Genomic DNA, 14,916 nt, shown 5'->3' on the forward strand with positions numbered 1-14,916 from the left:
TGCGCGCTTTCTTGCGGGACTCCAGCTTTAATAATGTAGTCGTCGCATGTTGTTGTGTTACTCCGAAGGTTCTTTTATAGAGATACGACTCAAGTAACAACTCGATCAAAGGCTTGAGATACATCGAGGAATATTGCGCTGCATTTTTCCCGTTGCTCAAAGGCTATGCGTAGTTCTAATGTTATTCTGTCAATTTGTTCGATTGTTCCATGGTTTTGACGAAAGCCAAATTGATGAGCAGGGATAACATTGTATGCTCCTAGATATGGTATTATGGCAGTAAGAAGTCATTTTTCGAACAACTTAGATAGACCCGATAATAAACTAATTGGTCTGTAGGATGACGGAATTGTGTGATCTTTTCCGGGCTTTGGTCACCTCCAGGGGACTTTTTCGGTTTCAATCCAATGATTTTCGCAATCTTTGGTTGAAGCAATGGTTGTAGGAAAATAGATTCAAATTTGATTTGTGGTAGGACAAATGAATCAGTAGCAGTGTTCGGCTGGAAGAAGTTTCTGAGGTGTAGAGCAAAAGTTTAAGGTATGTCTTCGTCGCTGCGGACCCAGCTGCCTGAGAGCCCCTGTTTGGGTGAGCCCTCCACAAATGATTTTTTGTACTAGTTGGCGATCGTTTTTTAATGTACCGCAGCTGTGAATTTTCTGTTTCTTGTTTAACAGCTTGATTAGTAAGCAAATGCCTTTCTTAAGACGTTGCTTTGATGACAGCGATCTGTTGATTTTCCAGGCACGTCGTAGGCTCCTCTTTTGTAGGACTACCTTTTCAATTTGCACATTGGTTTTGAAATGGTTGGTTTGCACGTCCCTGCCTTGTGGTGTTGAGATAGTGGCTGCCTCCTCGATTACTTTTTCAAGAGCGTCGGTGGAGCAATCGATGTCCGCTTCGATGTTGAAGTGTGGGGTAAATTTGATGTGTGAGGTAACATACTGGTTATATATATTAAGCAGATGGTTTTGTGCGTCGTCAACTTGTGGGAGTGATCTGTAATTTTTGGGCTTTGAAGAAGAGTATTACCATTCACTGGCAAATGGTCTGACGACAGATCCGAAAGCGCTTTGGCACTTATTATATTGCGGGGAACATTTTATTAGCACTTGCAAGCCCTTGCTGCTTTTAGTTGGTACGGGTCGTAGCTTTTCCTAGCTTCCTGAGGTATTTGGATACAACTCGGAAATGCTCTTTAGATTTTGTCTAAAGCTTGGGTTCATGTATTCCCTTTTGTGACCGGAACAACATGAAAATTTCCGTCCCCGGTCAGCGTAACAATTTTGTTGCCCTGGTCAACGCTTTGAGATGTGAGGGCTTTGGGTCTCCTGAGCTTCCGCTAGAAGCGCAAATTTATTGCTGTTGAATCTCCCGGGTAATTAATTTTCTATTTGGATTCGGTTTAAGCTTACGCTTGATACTGATCTAGACCGGTTTGTATGGCCGGACCCGCTTCTTGACTTTTATTGTGGTTTTAATTAGTTGTCGTTGTTTTTGTTGCCGTTGTATTTAGAGCTCCTGTTGCATGGTTGTTTTTGGTTTTTTAACAAACTTTCTTGTACTTTTCGCGGAGCTCGCACGAGAAACGTCCCCTCTCTTCTGCTGTCGCTAACATTTTTTGATATATATATATTTTAAGCAAGTTATTAGTTCGATTTACAACTGTTTTGATTCCTTTCCTTTCCCTTACCGTGTTTAGTTGTTGGTCTAAGAATAGTTTTTAAACTTTTAACTGAAATACTTTTATAAAATGTATTTGTGTTCAAAAAATAATAATATTACTAAAAAAGTTATGTTCTTTGCGGAATCGATCATTCACAATGCTTGTCGACGAAGGCGACCATTGACCAAGTTAATCGTAGAAGAAAATACTTTCTCAAAGTTCAAGTCTCGGGCTGTATTAAAATACAAAAGAAAAAATTGTTTAAAATTTCTTGCTTTGCTTTTTATGAATTTTTTTTATATTTTTATGCAATAAACAAAATGTAAAAATAGAACAAGCCCTTTCCAACAAAAAGGATGTTAGCTTCGGCAAACTGAATATATATACATATACAAATATCCTTTAAGTTTTAAGAAATAATTCAAACGTGTGTTTCGGGCGATACGGAGAAGCTTGACAGCTGTTTTTGGCGTCTCTGAGTTTTTAACAGCGAATGTTAGAGTTATGCTGTTAATGATAGCATTAACATCATAATTCTAACATTCGCTGTTAAAAGCAGCATCGCGACAAGAGGAAGAAGACTTAAAAAGAGGCTGGTCGAGTTTTGAAAGCCCAGATTTTTCTATATCCTAACTTTTAAAACTAAAAGTAACATTATTAAGTTTACGGGCGGGAGTATCCAGAACATCACTATGTTGAGTTCTACGCATGGACGACAGCAAGTGGAAACATTGGAAAATGTTCTTCCCGATCTGCCAGTATTTGGGGGCAGCCAGAGGACTGGCCGATCTTCTATTATGCGTTTACAGAGACAACTCAAGCGTACAACTGCACGGATTTTGAGAACAACAACAACAACAACAATGTATTTCAGGCAGCCACGGATTACTTTAAGTTTAACGTAAAGTATCATCGAACTCCGAGCAGCGCAGTGCCCAGAGGAAGAGTCCCTACCAAGGGGGAGTTTCTGAGCTTGGTCATGTCCGTTCAAATCCTCTGGGATTTCTGTGCTGTCTCATGATAACAGCTAAGTTGCCGTGGCGAGAGATTTGGAGGCAGAAAGTGCAGTGGGATGAACCGCTACCGGATGAGATCAACAGAGCTATCGTAAATTGGTGCAAAGCGGACATGTACGGGGAATAGAATTGCACGGCTTAATAAATGCGAGTCAATCAGCATTTGCATCCCACGTCTTGAACTGCAGCCAGCAGTTCTTGGAACAAGATTGCTAGACGCTGTCAGGCTACAACTTAGCGTGGCCATCAATGATATCGTGCTGTGGTCGGTCTCCAATACGGGGCTTCGATTGATTGGCACCACACATCGCCGTTAGAAGCAGTTTCTCGCCACGTGGACTTCAGTCAGAAGTGACGGTGGCTAGGCAGCCGTAAACGACTGTGTATACCACAAAGTGTGAGGAGGCTTATACTCCTGTCACATTGACACTGTCTTACGGAGATGACTGTTTACCTTTTTCACGCCTATATGCCAATGCCGTTCAAGAACATTGGACTGGATTATTTTGGGCCATTAATTGTGTCCGTGGGTCGAAGCGTTGGGTAGCCCTGTTCACTTGCCTGGCGACCAGGGCGATACATCTGGAGTTGGTGCACGACCTGTCGACGTATTCTTGCATTATATCGAACAGGAAAATCGTCTGCCGTATAGGGCCAGTGTACAAGCTGAGCAGTGATAAAGGCAAGAGCTTGTGGGAGCTGTCAGGGAAGCCAGACGATTTGGTGATGTGTTCGAGGCGAAAAGAATACAAGGAGACCTCTCAGGCAGAGGCATTTAGTGGCATTTAAGGAGGAGTCTGGGAACGACTGGTGCAGTGCGTCAAGAAATAAGCGCCTCTGACGCCGAATACTCTACCTAGGGGAGTAGCCATCTTGCCGGACACGCCTGGCGTGGATGTGGAGCTGCCTAGGGAGTGCGCACGTCTACTGAGAGACCGTTTCTGTGCGCCGCGAGAAGTGCCAGAGGACGGAGCCGATTCGCCAGGATGACATGGTCTTTTCTTGTGATACAGACTTGCCCCGAAGTGAGTGGCGCAAGGGAATCATCGAGGTGGTCCATCATGGATCCGACGTGCTAGGGTACGCATGAGCAACAACGGCCTATCTAGAAATAATATGCATCCCGTCTGTAAAATTTTGGACGGTTAAAGTGGACGTGGCACAAATAACATTCACCCACTAATACACACTAGCAAGTTAGTCAAGCCGATGGCAAAAGATGCACTTAACAGGTTGTTTCTACACTCAAGGGCAAAAGAATAACGGAATATGCACCTCTGGGACAAACGGGACATTCCATTAGATCATAACTACAATGGATTAGCGGAACCGTTATTGCTCGTTGTTCATACCCTTGCAGAAGGTATAATACTTTCAGTTATAAGTTTGCAGCGCAGTGAAGCAGACGTTTAAAGTATATATATTCTTGAACAGCATCTCTAGACGAGTCGATCATTTTTACTAGTCTTTCAGTTTTAAAGCTATCGGAGTAAAACTTACCCAAAACATTGGAACCAGCTGGATCGGACAACTATATTCTATATCCCATAGGAAGCATCGGAAAAAATTTTGTTGCTTAATTACATTATTGGTTTTTTTTTACATATAGCCTCCAACGCTTGGAAATAACATCTTTTAACTGGTTTGGAAGTTCAAATTAAATGTTATCGAAATCGGACGGCTAAATTGGTTGGGAAAACAATATGTAAAAATTATACCTTTGTTCTGAATTTCGAATTTAATTTTATCAACAATTAGAGAAATAATGAAATAATTGTTTTTATTATCACTGAAGCCAGCCGCGATCCCTACAAATTTGACAATTATCATTTAACTAACGATGATTATTTCTCAAAACTGCATGGGTATACAAACTTTGGCCTGCCAAAGTTAACTTGCTTTCTTATTTTCCTTTTTTTTTGAAGCTTCTTTTGCGGTTAACATGTTTGAAAGCATAAAACAAGAAAGAAAGGTATTTATTTCTGAGGTAAGGGACCAATAACTCTACTTTATAATCAAGAAGATCAGCTTTAAAACCACAAGAAGATTTTTTTATGAGATATTCACAAAAACATGTTTATTTGATCTTGCATTAAAGAGCTTTTATCAGGTTTCCAACCGTTTGGAAAGAAGCACTATCGGAAGTATGTAGATGTACCGAGTATACGAGTATATCATTTTTCATAATAGGACAACAAATATTGATGTTGTTTACGATAGATTTTACGAAAATGTATATTTTTTTTTATATTTTTTTAATCTAATTTTTTTTTATAATTAGGGTACTTTAATTTAAAACATGAAAACCTATAATCTTATCTACAAATATTGAAGCTATGACTAAATAAAATTCCTAGTAGTTCTTGGGAAAAGTCGCTTTGCTGCTTGAATATCTCCATTTCCCTTGCGCTCCTTTTAGTTCAGTAATGAGTATCTCTTTTGTTACTTTTGTGTACGAAAAGTGTTTGTGAGGAGTTGAATAACTCCACACAAATCCCAGCTTACCAGCGTAGTAACGGCGCGGCGAAGAGCTGGTAAGGAAGAGAGTTTGAAGATCAAGGATGGTGAACATGAGAGTTAGGACCACGTGAGAGAGAACGTGAGATTTTTGAGAGTTTGTGAGTTTGGAGACCAAGTTGGATAACAAGATAGTTTGGGGACCATGGATGGAGTAAGAGAGAGTGAATACTTGGCTGGCAGAGCGAGAGTGCCGTGTGCTGAAGGGAACAACGGGACTTCGCCGGACTTTTGCCGTGAACTTTGAACCAAGGGAGGAAGTGTCACATCTCGGCAGCGAAACGGCGCACAAGCAGCATTAAACAGGACTTCGGTTGGAAGCTGCGCAGGAAGGATAAGTGGGTCAAACAGGAGCCATGGCTTTTGGACCCAGAGGGTGCAAATCAGTCGATCACGAGGAGTCAAACCATCAAGATCAGTTAAGATATCAAAGTGAACAGTCAAACAACCCAGTAAACTACATGGAAGCCACAACAAGTCGAGTCGTTGGAAGCAGCGCCGTGGGAACCTACAAGGAGCAAGATCGAGACGTTTGAGATTGATTTTACAAGGCATCTCCGAATTGAGACACAGGTAGCCGAGGTTCAGAGGGCATCATACAGCTACGTCAAGTCCCGGAGCGTTGTCTCCGTACCCCAAGTATAACGAGCCAGAATATTGTGTAAGATTTCCTAGCCGGGTTTGTTTAAATGCATTCGTTTAAAAATTAAATGCTAAGCAAAACTCTAACGATTTCGGTATAAGTCTAAAAGTTAATTCCTAAAATTTAACATTTTGGTAATTAAACGTTTTAAAATTATTAATTTATAAAAAAAGGCCACTTACTAGTTCATAACATCTAAAACTGCCAGAGCATTAAACTTTTTAATGCGAATCCACGATCTAACAGATAAATGTAAAATAGTTTCATATAAAAAAATTGAAATTACAACTTTTAGGAAAGTTAATAAATTTAAAAGGTAAATTATTTTAAAATTAACACATCTCTTAAAGATAAAATAATGGTACATAAATAAAAAAAAAAGCCCTGATATCAACATTTATGATGTAAATGTAGCTAACCTTGTACTAAATAAATAATTTTCTTTATTTCTAAGCCCGTTACTCGTAGACTAAGAGCGTATACTATATTCTTCAGAAAGTATGTAATAGGTTTTTTCGACCCTAAAAAGTTTTTATTTTATAGGAAAGTCGAATTGGGAGCCTAAGAATCGTATCGTACAACACGGATATATTACTGAATTAAAAACTTCCTATTTGTCCTATTTATATTTTACGGCGTGGAATGTTCGCGTAACAAACTTGCGCAGCTTACGAAAACATGGAATGTAAATTTTAAGTCTGAAGCCTTTAGCTGTTAGTCTTATTTTCCCAAATCAGGGCGTTCACACGGACAGACAGACTTAGCTAGATCGACTCGGGTAGTGATGCTGAACAAGAACATGAATACTACTAGCAATTTACGATTTATTAAAAAAGTCTCTACGATGGAAAGGGTATTATTTTTAGTTGTAGCTCATCTTGAACTGTCGGAAATCTACTTACGTTGCATAATAATGATAATATCATAATACTGGTTTATTTTCTGGCAAATTTAATCTTCCGCTTTCCCGTTATAATTTTGTGAACAAATAATTTCTCATCTTTTTCAGACCTTCTCATCTGCACATGCAACGAATTATTATTCTTCATTCAAAAAGTGCATTAGCAGCGAAAATGAAACAAATAATAACTCACCCGATTGCCTTGATCAAAAGCCCGAATCTTTTACCGCTCCGAAACTCGAGTTTGTATTGAGCAACCCAGTCAGTCTTGAACGTGGTGTGGTCGCAAACCTGTCGGTATGCGAGGAACATCCCAATACATCCACATATACTGAAAAGGCACGACTTCTCAGCCTGCCATTCCTCAGCAAGCCGCCGACCAACCGTGCCTATAACATCTTGTACGCCTCCCAGCACATGCTGGAAAGTTACGAGACGGAGAATCGTCAAATTCAAAACATGCCGCTGGCCAGCGCACCCACTGCCGCCAGAGCAGATGAAAAACACTCAGGCGCCAAAGACTTTCTCTCCAGGTTCACCAATGGACTGGTCTTCTCGCTTCGGCGCAAAAAAAAGGGGCAAAGGGACCATAAGGCCGATCCCAAAAAACCCCTTGTTAACAAAACGACGTCTAAAAAAGACCCATGTACAAGCACGGACAAAGGCGGATTGGAATTTGCGCACGTCCCTTTTTTACGGCCGCCAAGAATACCGATCGATGCAAACCAATTGGACGATAGCCGGATCGCCTGCGAAAAGAAGACTACCAAAGAGCTAAGCCGCCAGCAGCCAGAACAGCTGGTCCAGACCTCAACCTTTCAAAAGGTGACCGCCAAGCCGCCGCTGCCCAAGCTGCCACCCCGTTGTGGCATTCTAGCCAATGCTATTTATAGCACAGACGACTATATGACCGACGAACGCGAACAGCACAAACACTTTGCCGACCAGTTAACGGAGGGTATAAAAGTGTCAAGTATGAAGGACATCGAGTCGACTTCGTTAACAAACCTCACCCGTTTAAGAACGATGAAACCCACCTTAGTCACTGACGTAACCGTGTCTGTTTCTCCTGTAGAAGCGGTAGGCAAGATGGGTCTGATAGAGACCAATCTAGATACTCATGAAACAGCCATTTCGGGAAGGACTCGTTCCCTTATGGACATACATTTTCACGCACATCCGCACAAGCAACAGAACGTAACCAGGGCCTATGACATGGATATAATGGGTGGCCAGGCTATGAAGTCCTCGACAGGTAGTTGTGTTGTCGAAGTACCATCTTTTCGTAGGCCGCACAAAAGCATGGACTTTCTGCTTAACAAGGATAACCACAAAAATGTTTCGGTAAGTAACATTATAAATAATAATTATAGAACGTTGGCAACCTATTAGCATTTTTGTCATACATAACCGTTTATAAAGAAATTCAAGTACAGAGTTTTGTAGTCGGCTGTCTAGACTATCAGATACCCGTTACTCAACTTTTAATTTACAATTTGATTAAAGTTAAATTAAAATATTAAGACAAGCCATTTTAAATTTTAAGAGAAGCCATTTTAAATTTTGATACGGTTGGCAAATGCTTATAATGCATTAGGCTTATGGGCGTCTTATGAAAAAACGGAAAGGTTTACTGCGCTCTGAAGGTATTGCTCGTCAACGTTACCTGCACCAATGTTCTTTTGCTGCCTTCTAGTGTTTTTCAACACTGTCTAACCGAATTCTGGGTCACGCCGCGGGACAAAGGGTTATTGTGAGCACCTTATCGTTGGCAAGGGGACAGTTTAAAGGGTGGGCTCTGCGCTGAGGTTGAGTTAACGGAGGTTAGCTGCTAGTTTGAGATAACGTATAACCAGGCCTACTCCCAGAGGTAGGAAGTAGAATGAGTGCGTTGATAACTGAATTATTCTTAAGGTTATTGTTATTCTTAGAACACGAAAAGAAGTTATATTTTAGAGTAGATCAGTGGTTTTCGATGATGGTAGCAGTTATCGTAGTTGGCGCAGCTGACTCTGCAACAATGTGCTGACCGCTTTGGCGTTTTAGCGCGCCGTCGAGTTACAAAAACGTTGAGTTGATAAGCTGATCATCAATTCTTATAACCAGTGGCTGATACTGAGCGTCTGGTACTGTTTCCAACTGATCTACTGCTTGATTTGTTTGGTACTGGTCATGTTGACCATACCATGGGTGGTACGAACAATCTCCTTATTTTACATGGGAATGCACTACAGGTCAGAATGAAGAGAGCGATAAACCCCCCTCCTACGAGCATACCATTGCTCATAATCATTTTAAAGTTTATTCAAATTAGATAATTTAATTTGGAGAGAAAGAGGTGGAGACAATAACGTCAAAGATTTTATCCTTCGGACGCTTTTGGTCGTTTAAGGTCAATCAATATGGCCGATGCCAATACATTTTAATTAAATTTATTATTTTAGCATCAAAACATTTGGCGCCTCAGTTTTGAGCGGTTTGTTGTCAGTGGTGATTAGAGTGGGCTGCGTAAGAACCTAAGGTCTTAAGTCTCTAGCTGGTTTATAGATATGTACAATTTTTTAAATTTCGTGGGCGGTCACAGTGGAGTTGGTTTTGGGTATGTGTGTGTGTCAGAGTGTGTCACACTTGTTAAACAAACTTGCGTTCCGCAGAAAGGACAGAAATCTGCATGTCAAATACCACAACTCTAGCTCTTATACATAGTTTCTAATATCTCAGCGTTTATACGGACAGACGGACATGGATAGATCGACTCAGCTAGTGATCCCAATCAAGAATATATATTCGCGAATCTAGTATACACATTAAATCTACGTGTAACAGGTATATCATAATATTACTCTAGCTGAATAAAGTATTTCGTTTATGCATAAAACTAAAGGCAGTTTGAGGGGTGTAATCAATAGATTCGGTGTATCTAGAGATATGTGCGTAGATATTATTCCGAAACTCGTATTGTTCCCAACTTGGATTTTTTAGGCTTTTTAGGTTTATCCAGGCTTAACTTTATGAGGACTTCTAATATATAAAATCCACCTGCACGTGCATTCCTGTGGTGGAGAGCATCTTTTGAATATAAGAGATTTTAATATTCTTTTATTTTGTGGTTCAAGGATAGAAAATCAAATGTCTTACTTCCATGAGTTCAACACTATTTTACTGAAGTCTTGGTTGAAATATCTTTGTCCCAAGCTAACATAATTAAAAACTCACTAGGTCTTTATACTACAAAAAATGTTTTTTTTTAATTTTTGTGTTGCGTTATACTATCCGTTAGCCTCAAACAAACCAACTGGCAATAGTCGATCTTTTTGCCAAGTTTTTGTACAGCAGTCATAACTCTATACCGCATTCAAGTCAAATTTAATATTCTTTCTTACCTTAACGAAATATGCCATTTTTGTTTTTATCTTCAACGTATTAAGGCGGAGCCTTAATAAAAAATTTGTTTTTTTTTTTTGCATAAATGTTTTCCCAAACTGGCCAAGAATGTTAAAATAAATATTTTTTTAAAGTTACCTGAGAAATAGTAGCAAGCGTCGACAAGTCTCGCTTCAGACAAATATTTAAGGTTCTCAAATTAAGGGAGTGTTTTATTAAAGGGTGTCGAATACGAAAATTTTAGAAAGTGTATTTATTTTGTAATTCCACAAACAAGCATTATTCGTCACAAAAGTTCAAAACTTTTGTATGTTGATGGTGCATGATCGCCATCACCCCTACCTCGATAAAAAGTATTTTTATTTGATATCAGAAGATCTTGCATAACAATAATTTTAGTTAGAAGTTTGCACGCAGTGAAAAAATAATAATAAAATTAAATTCGAAATTTAAAACTAAAAAACTATTTAAAAAAAGGAGGTTATATGTTAAAGCCAAAGATATAATTTTTTTAAATTTTTTCCCTCGATAGTTTCTATGGGAGCTACAGGATATAGTTGCCCGATCCGGTTGGTTTCGACTTATATACTACCTCCAATAAAAATAAAACTTTTGGGAATTTTTCAGCCCGATAGCTTTAAAACTGAGAGACTAGTTTGCGTAGAAACGGACGGACGAAAAGGCGGACATGGCTAAACCGACTCGTCTAGTGATGCTGATCAAGAATATATATACTTTATGGGGTCGGAAAAATCTTTGAAAAAACAGATCGTTTGGTAATTTTTTTTGTGCGTATCCATAATCCATTTTAGGGTCTTGGAATCATTTGAATTCTTATAAACAGTTCCGCATTAAAAACTTGAATACTACGAATTTTTGGAAATATGACCTAAGCTTTTGTGACAACAAGAAAGGAAGTTATCTTCTGCAAGCCGAAGTTTGTATACTCTTGCAGTTAAAAGAAATAATAAACGTTAGTAATACCATGTGAAAATTTTAGGGATTGTTGCTAGCTTCAGTGATGTTAAAAAAATATATTTCTTTATTTCTCTGACCGTTGCTTTGAAAATTCTTAAAAACAAAAAAAAAAAATGCTCTCCCAATATTATAAGATAATATGTCCAATTTCTTTCATATTATTTTCCCACCCATTTTCCAATCTTTCGTATGACATTTATATGATATAATCGTCCGATTGTGATAAAATTAAATTTGAAATTCAGAACTAATTAAAAAATATATGTTTAAAAACACAAAAGATACAATTTTTAAAATTTTGTTTCCAAATATTCCTATGAGAGCTATAAGATATAGTTGTCCGATCCGGGTGATTCCGACTTGTGTGATACTCGCAATGGATAACATCTTTTGGGAAAGTTTCAGTTCGATAGCTTTTGAACTGAAAGACTAGTTTGCGTAGAAACGGACGGACAGACAGAAGGACAGACGGACATGGCTAGATCGACTTCTTCTGACGCTGATCAAGATAATATATACTTTATGGGGTCGGAAACGTCTCCGTCACTGCGTTGAAAACTTCTGACCGAAATCAATAATACCCTCTGCAAGGGTAGAAATATGATATCTTCGGTGTTTCTTAACATATATCCTCCTACGCTTGGAAATAACATTTTTTATTTGGTTTTGAGCTTCGAATTAAATTTTATCAAAATTTTACGACTATATCATATATCTCTCATAGGAACGATCGAAAAATTAGTCGGAAAACATGAAATAAAAATGATATCTTTGGTGTTTTTTAACATAAAACATAATAAGCTTAGAAATAACATTTTTTTATTAGTTCTAAATTTCGTTTCTCTGAGATAACGACCTTTCGATTCTTTGGAGGTGGGACCTTTCTCAACTGCATAGCCAAGGTGTGATAATGAGTTAAAAGGGTACGTGATAACGTTAGCATTAACATGCTAATTGTGACAGAATCCGCGTTTCCTATCTCCTAAACTTTCATAAAAGTCTACTTTCTATCGCAGGTATTATTAAATTCGAAAACAATATTTTAGGATATGGAAATTATAGGAAAACATATTGTAAAAAATATACTTTTGGTGTTTTTAGCATATAGCCTTCTACGCATGGATATAGCATCTTTTAATTAATTCTCAATTTCGAATTTAATTTGATTAAAATCGGACGAATATACCATATAGCTGACTTAGGAACGATCGGAAAATTGATGTGAAAATAATATGAAAAAATGGTATCTTTGGTTGTTTTTAAATAACATATTTTAATAGTTCTGAATTTCGAATTCATTTTTTTTTAATTCTGACGACTATTTCATAAAGCTGTCATAGGAAAGATCGTGGGTGGGAAAACAATATGAAACAAATTATAGCTGAGTAGTTTTTTGACATATTATCTTATAATATTTTCGTCTTAAATATTTTTTTATATTTTTAAGAATTTTGAGTTAAAATTAATAAAAATCTGATGACTCTACCCCACAAAGTATATATGTATATTCTTGATCAGCGTCACTAGACGAGTCGATCTAGCCATGCCCGTCTGTCCGTCCGTTTATACGCAAACTAGTCTCTCAGTTTTAAAGCTATCAGGCTGAAACTTTCCCAAAAGTCTTTCTTCTACTGCAAATAGTATATAAGTCGGAACCAGCCGGATCGGACAACTATATCTCCCAAAGGAACTATCGGGAAATAAATTTAAAAAAAATTATATCTTTGGTGTTTTTTATCATATACCTTTCTAAGCTTGGATAAAACATTTTTAAATTAGTTCTGAATTTCGAACTAAATTTTATCAAAATCGGACGACTATATCATGTAGCTCCCATAGGAGCAATCGGAATATTAGTAGTAAAATAATATTGAAAAATGATATCTTCGGTGTTTTTTAACTTTTAACCTTCTACGCTTGGAAATAATATTTTTTATTTGGTTTTGAATTTCGAATTAAATTTTCTCAAAATCGGACAACTATATCATATAGCTGCCATAGGAAGAAGGAAAAATTAGTAGGAAAACATGAAATAAAAATTATAACTTTTGTGTTTTTTAACACAGGAACAATCGGAAAATTAATGGTAAAATAATAAAAATTATCTTCGGTGCTTCTTAACATATAACCTTCTAAGCTTGGATATAACATTTTTAAATTAGTTCTGAATTTCCAAATAAATTTTATTAAAATCGAACGACTATATCATATAGCTGCCATAGGAATGATCGAAAAATTAGTCGTAAAATAATATGACAAAATTATATATTCGGGGTTTTTTAACATATAACCTTCTACGCTTGGATATAAAATTTTTTAATTGGTTTTGAGATTCGAATTAAATTTTATTAAAATTGGACTACTATATCATATAGCTGTTGAACTGTTAAACAAATTTTATCTTTGGAGCTTTTAACATATAGCCTTCTTAGCTTGGAAGTAACATTGTTAGTTCTGGATTTCGAATTAAATTTGATAAAAATCGGACTACTATATCATATAGCTGTCATAGGAACGATCGGATAATTGAAGGGAAATAATATGATACAAATTATAGCTTTGGGGCTATTTGACATATGAGCAACTTTACTTATATAACTTTTGTTTTTTTGTGCGTATACATAATCCATTTTAGGATCTTGGAATCTTTTGAATTCTTATAAAAAATGTAACATACGATCTACTAAATAGATGCACTTTCTACATTTTTTACATTCGGAACGCTGCAATTCAATTTATTTCTGAATTTAAGTAATTTAGAAAGAAAAATGTCAGAAACATTTTTTTTTTTAACCAATTATAAAATTAGATCTAAATAATTTAATTTGAACATGTAATAGTCAATGAAAAACTTATAAGTGCTTCCCTTTTAATTAAAAAATATCTAATAACAATTTTTCCTTATCAAATTGCTGTTGCATAGTTTTGCGCATTCAAGTAACCAATGAAATGCTTTCCATACTGATGAGGAAGGGGTTGCTCTTTTTTTTTATATGGACGTTGATGCACATCGAACAGTTTGTACTGTTCGTGTGGCCCAACGACACCAAGCTTGTTACGCGCGGGGCCCTTTTATCAATTTGGGCAAAAAATGCGAGTTCGCAAGGAAGATACGTACATAAAACAAATAGAGACGGGACACAAATGAAAATCAAAGGCATAACTAAGAATTAAGCAAATGAGTTAAAATATTAGTTTTTAATACCGGGATAGATGTTGAAATGCAAATTAAATGATAAAGTTTATTATAGTTATTACATAGAACGCGAAAGGGCTCGTGCAGAGAAAAATTTGATGTACGTCGTGGAAAATTTAGAGGATAATATTTTCGTGTTAGTCTAACGGGATTTCGTGTTAGTCTACTCTCGTAGGAAGGAAGCCTTACGTTTTGATCCCAGTTCAAACTACGCAGGCAAACAAGAGAAATATTTTTGTACCGACTCAATACGGTCGATGTGTACTTGATATTGTGGACTCCAAACCGACGAACAATATTCCAAAATAGGACGGACAAGGGAGGTAAATAATAATTTGGTCGTATAAGGGTCATCAAATTGTTTTGACCAACGCTTTATAAACCCAAGAACACTCATGGCTTTGTTAACAGTGGACATAATGTGGCAGTCAAATTTAAGTTTAGGGTCCAGAAGAACACCTAAATCGTTAACTGAATATATGCGGTCAAGTGGCGTATTTTAAAGAAAGTAAGTGATAAACGTAGGAGTACCCCTATAAAGTCATAACGTTGCATTTAAGGCAGTTCAAATTTAAAAGGTTGTACTCACACCATCCATGAAAACAATCAATATCC

General features: G+C 37.3%; 1 protein-coding gene across 17 annotated transcripts in view; it reads left to right on the forward strand.

Annotated features, from left to right (window-relative positions):
* The window catches only part of LOC108035588 (uncharacterized), a 401,308-nt gene that overhangs the window by 214,090 nt on the left and 172,302 nt on the right, over positions 1–14,916 (forward strand). For 15 of the 17 annotated variants that reach the window (XR_007765723.1, XR_006367981.2, XM_050890391.1 and 12 more), the window contains one exon: positions 6,852–8,087. The exons of 1 other annotated variant lie outside the window; for it this stretch is intronic. Coding sequence is in view for 14 of the 16 variants with exons in the window: in XM_050890391.1 (XP_050746348.1) it covers positions 6,852–8,087 (1,236 nt within the window). In the remaining 2 variants the exon portion in view is untranslated. Of the gene's footprint in view, positions 1–6,851; positions 8,088–14,916 lie in introns of those variants that run through there. One more of the 17 variants, XM_050890398.1, reaches the window with a different exon arrangement.

This window comes from Drosophila biarmipes, unplaced genomic scaffold (assembly GCF_025231255.1).
Source record: "Drosophila biarmipes strain raj3 unplaced genomic scaffold, RU_DBia_V1.1 ptg000029l, whole genome shotgun sequence".
Classification (NCBI taxonomy): Eukaryota; Metazoa; Arthropoda; class Insecta; order Diptera; family Drosophilidae; genus Drosophila; species Drosophila biarmipes.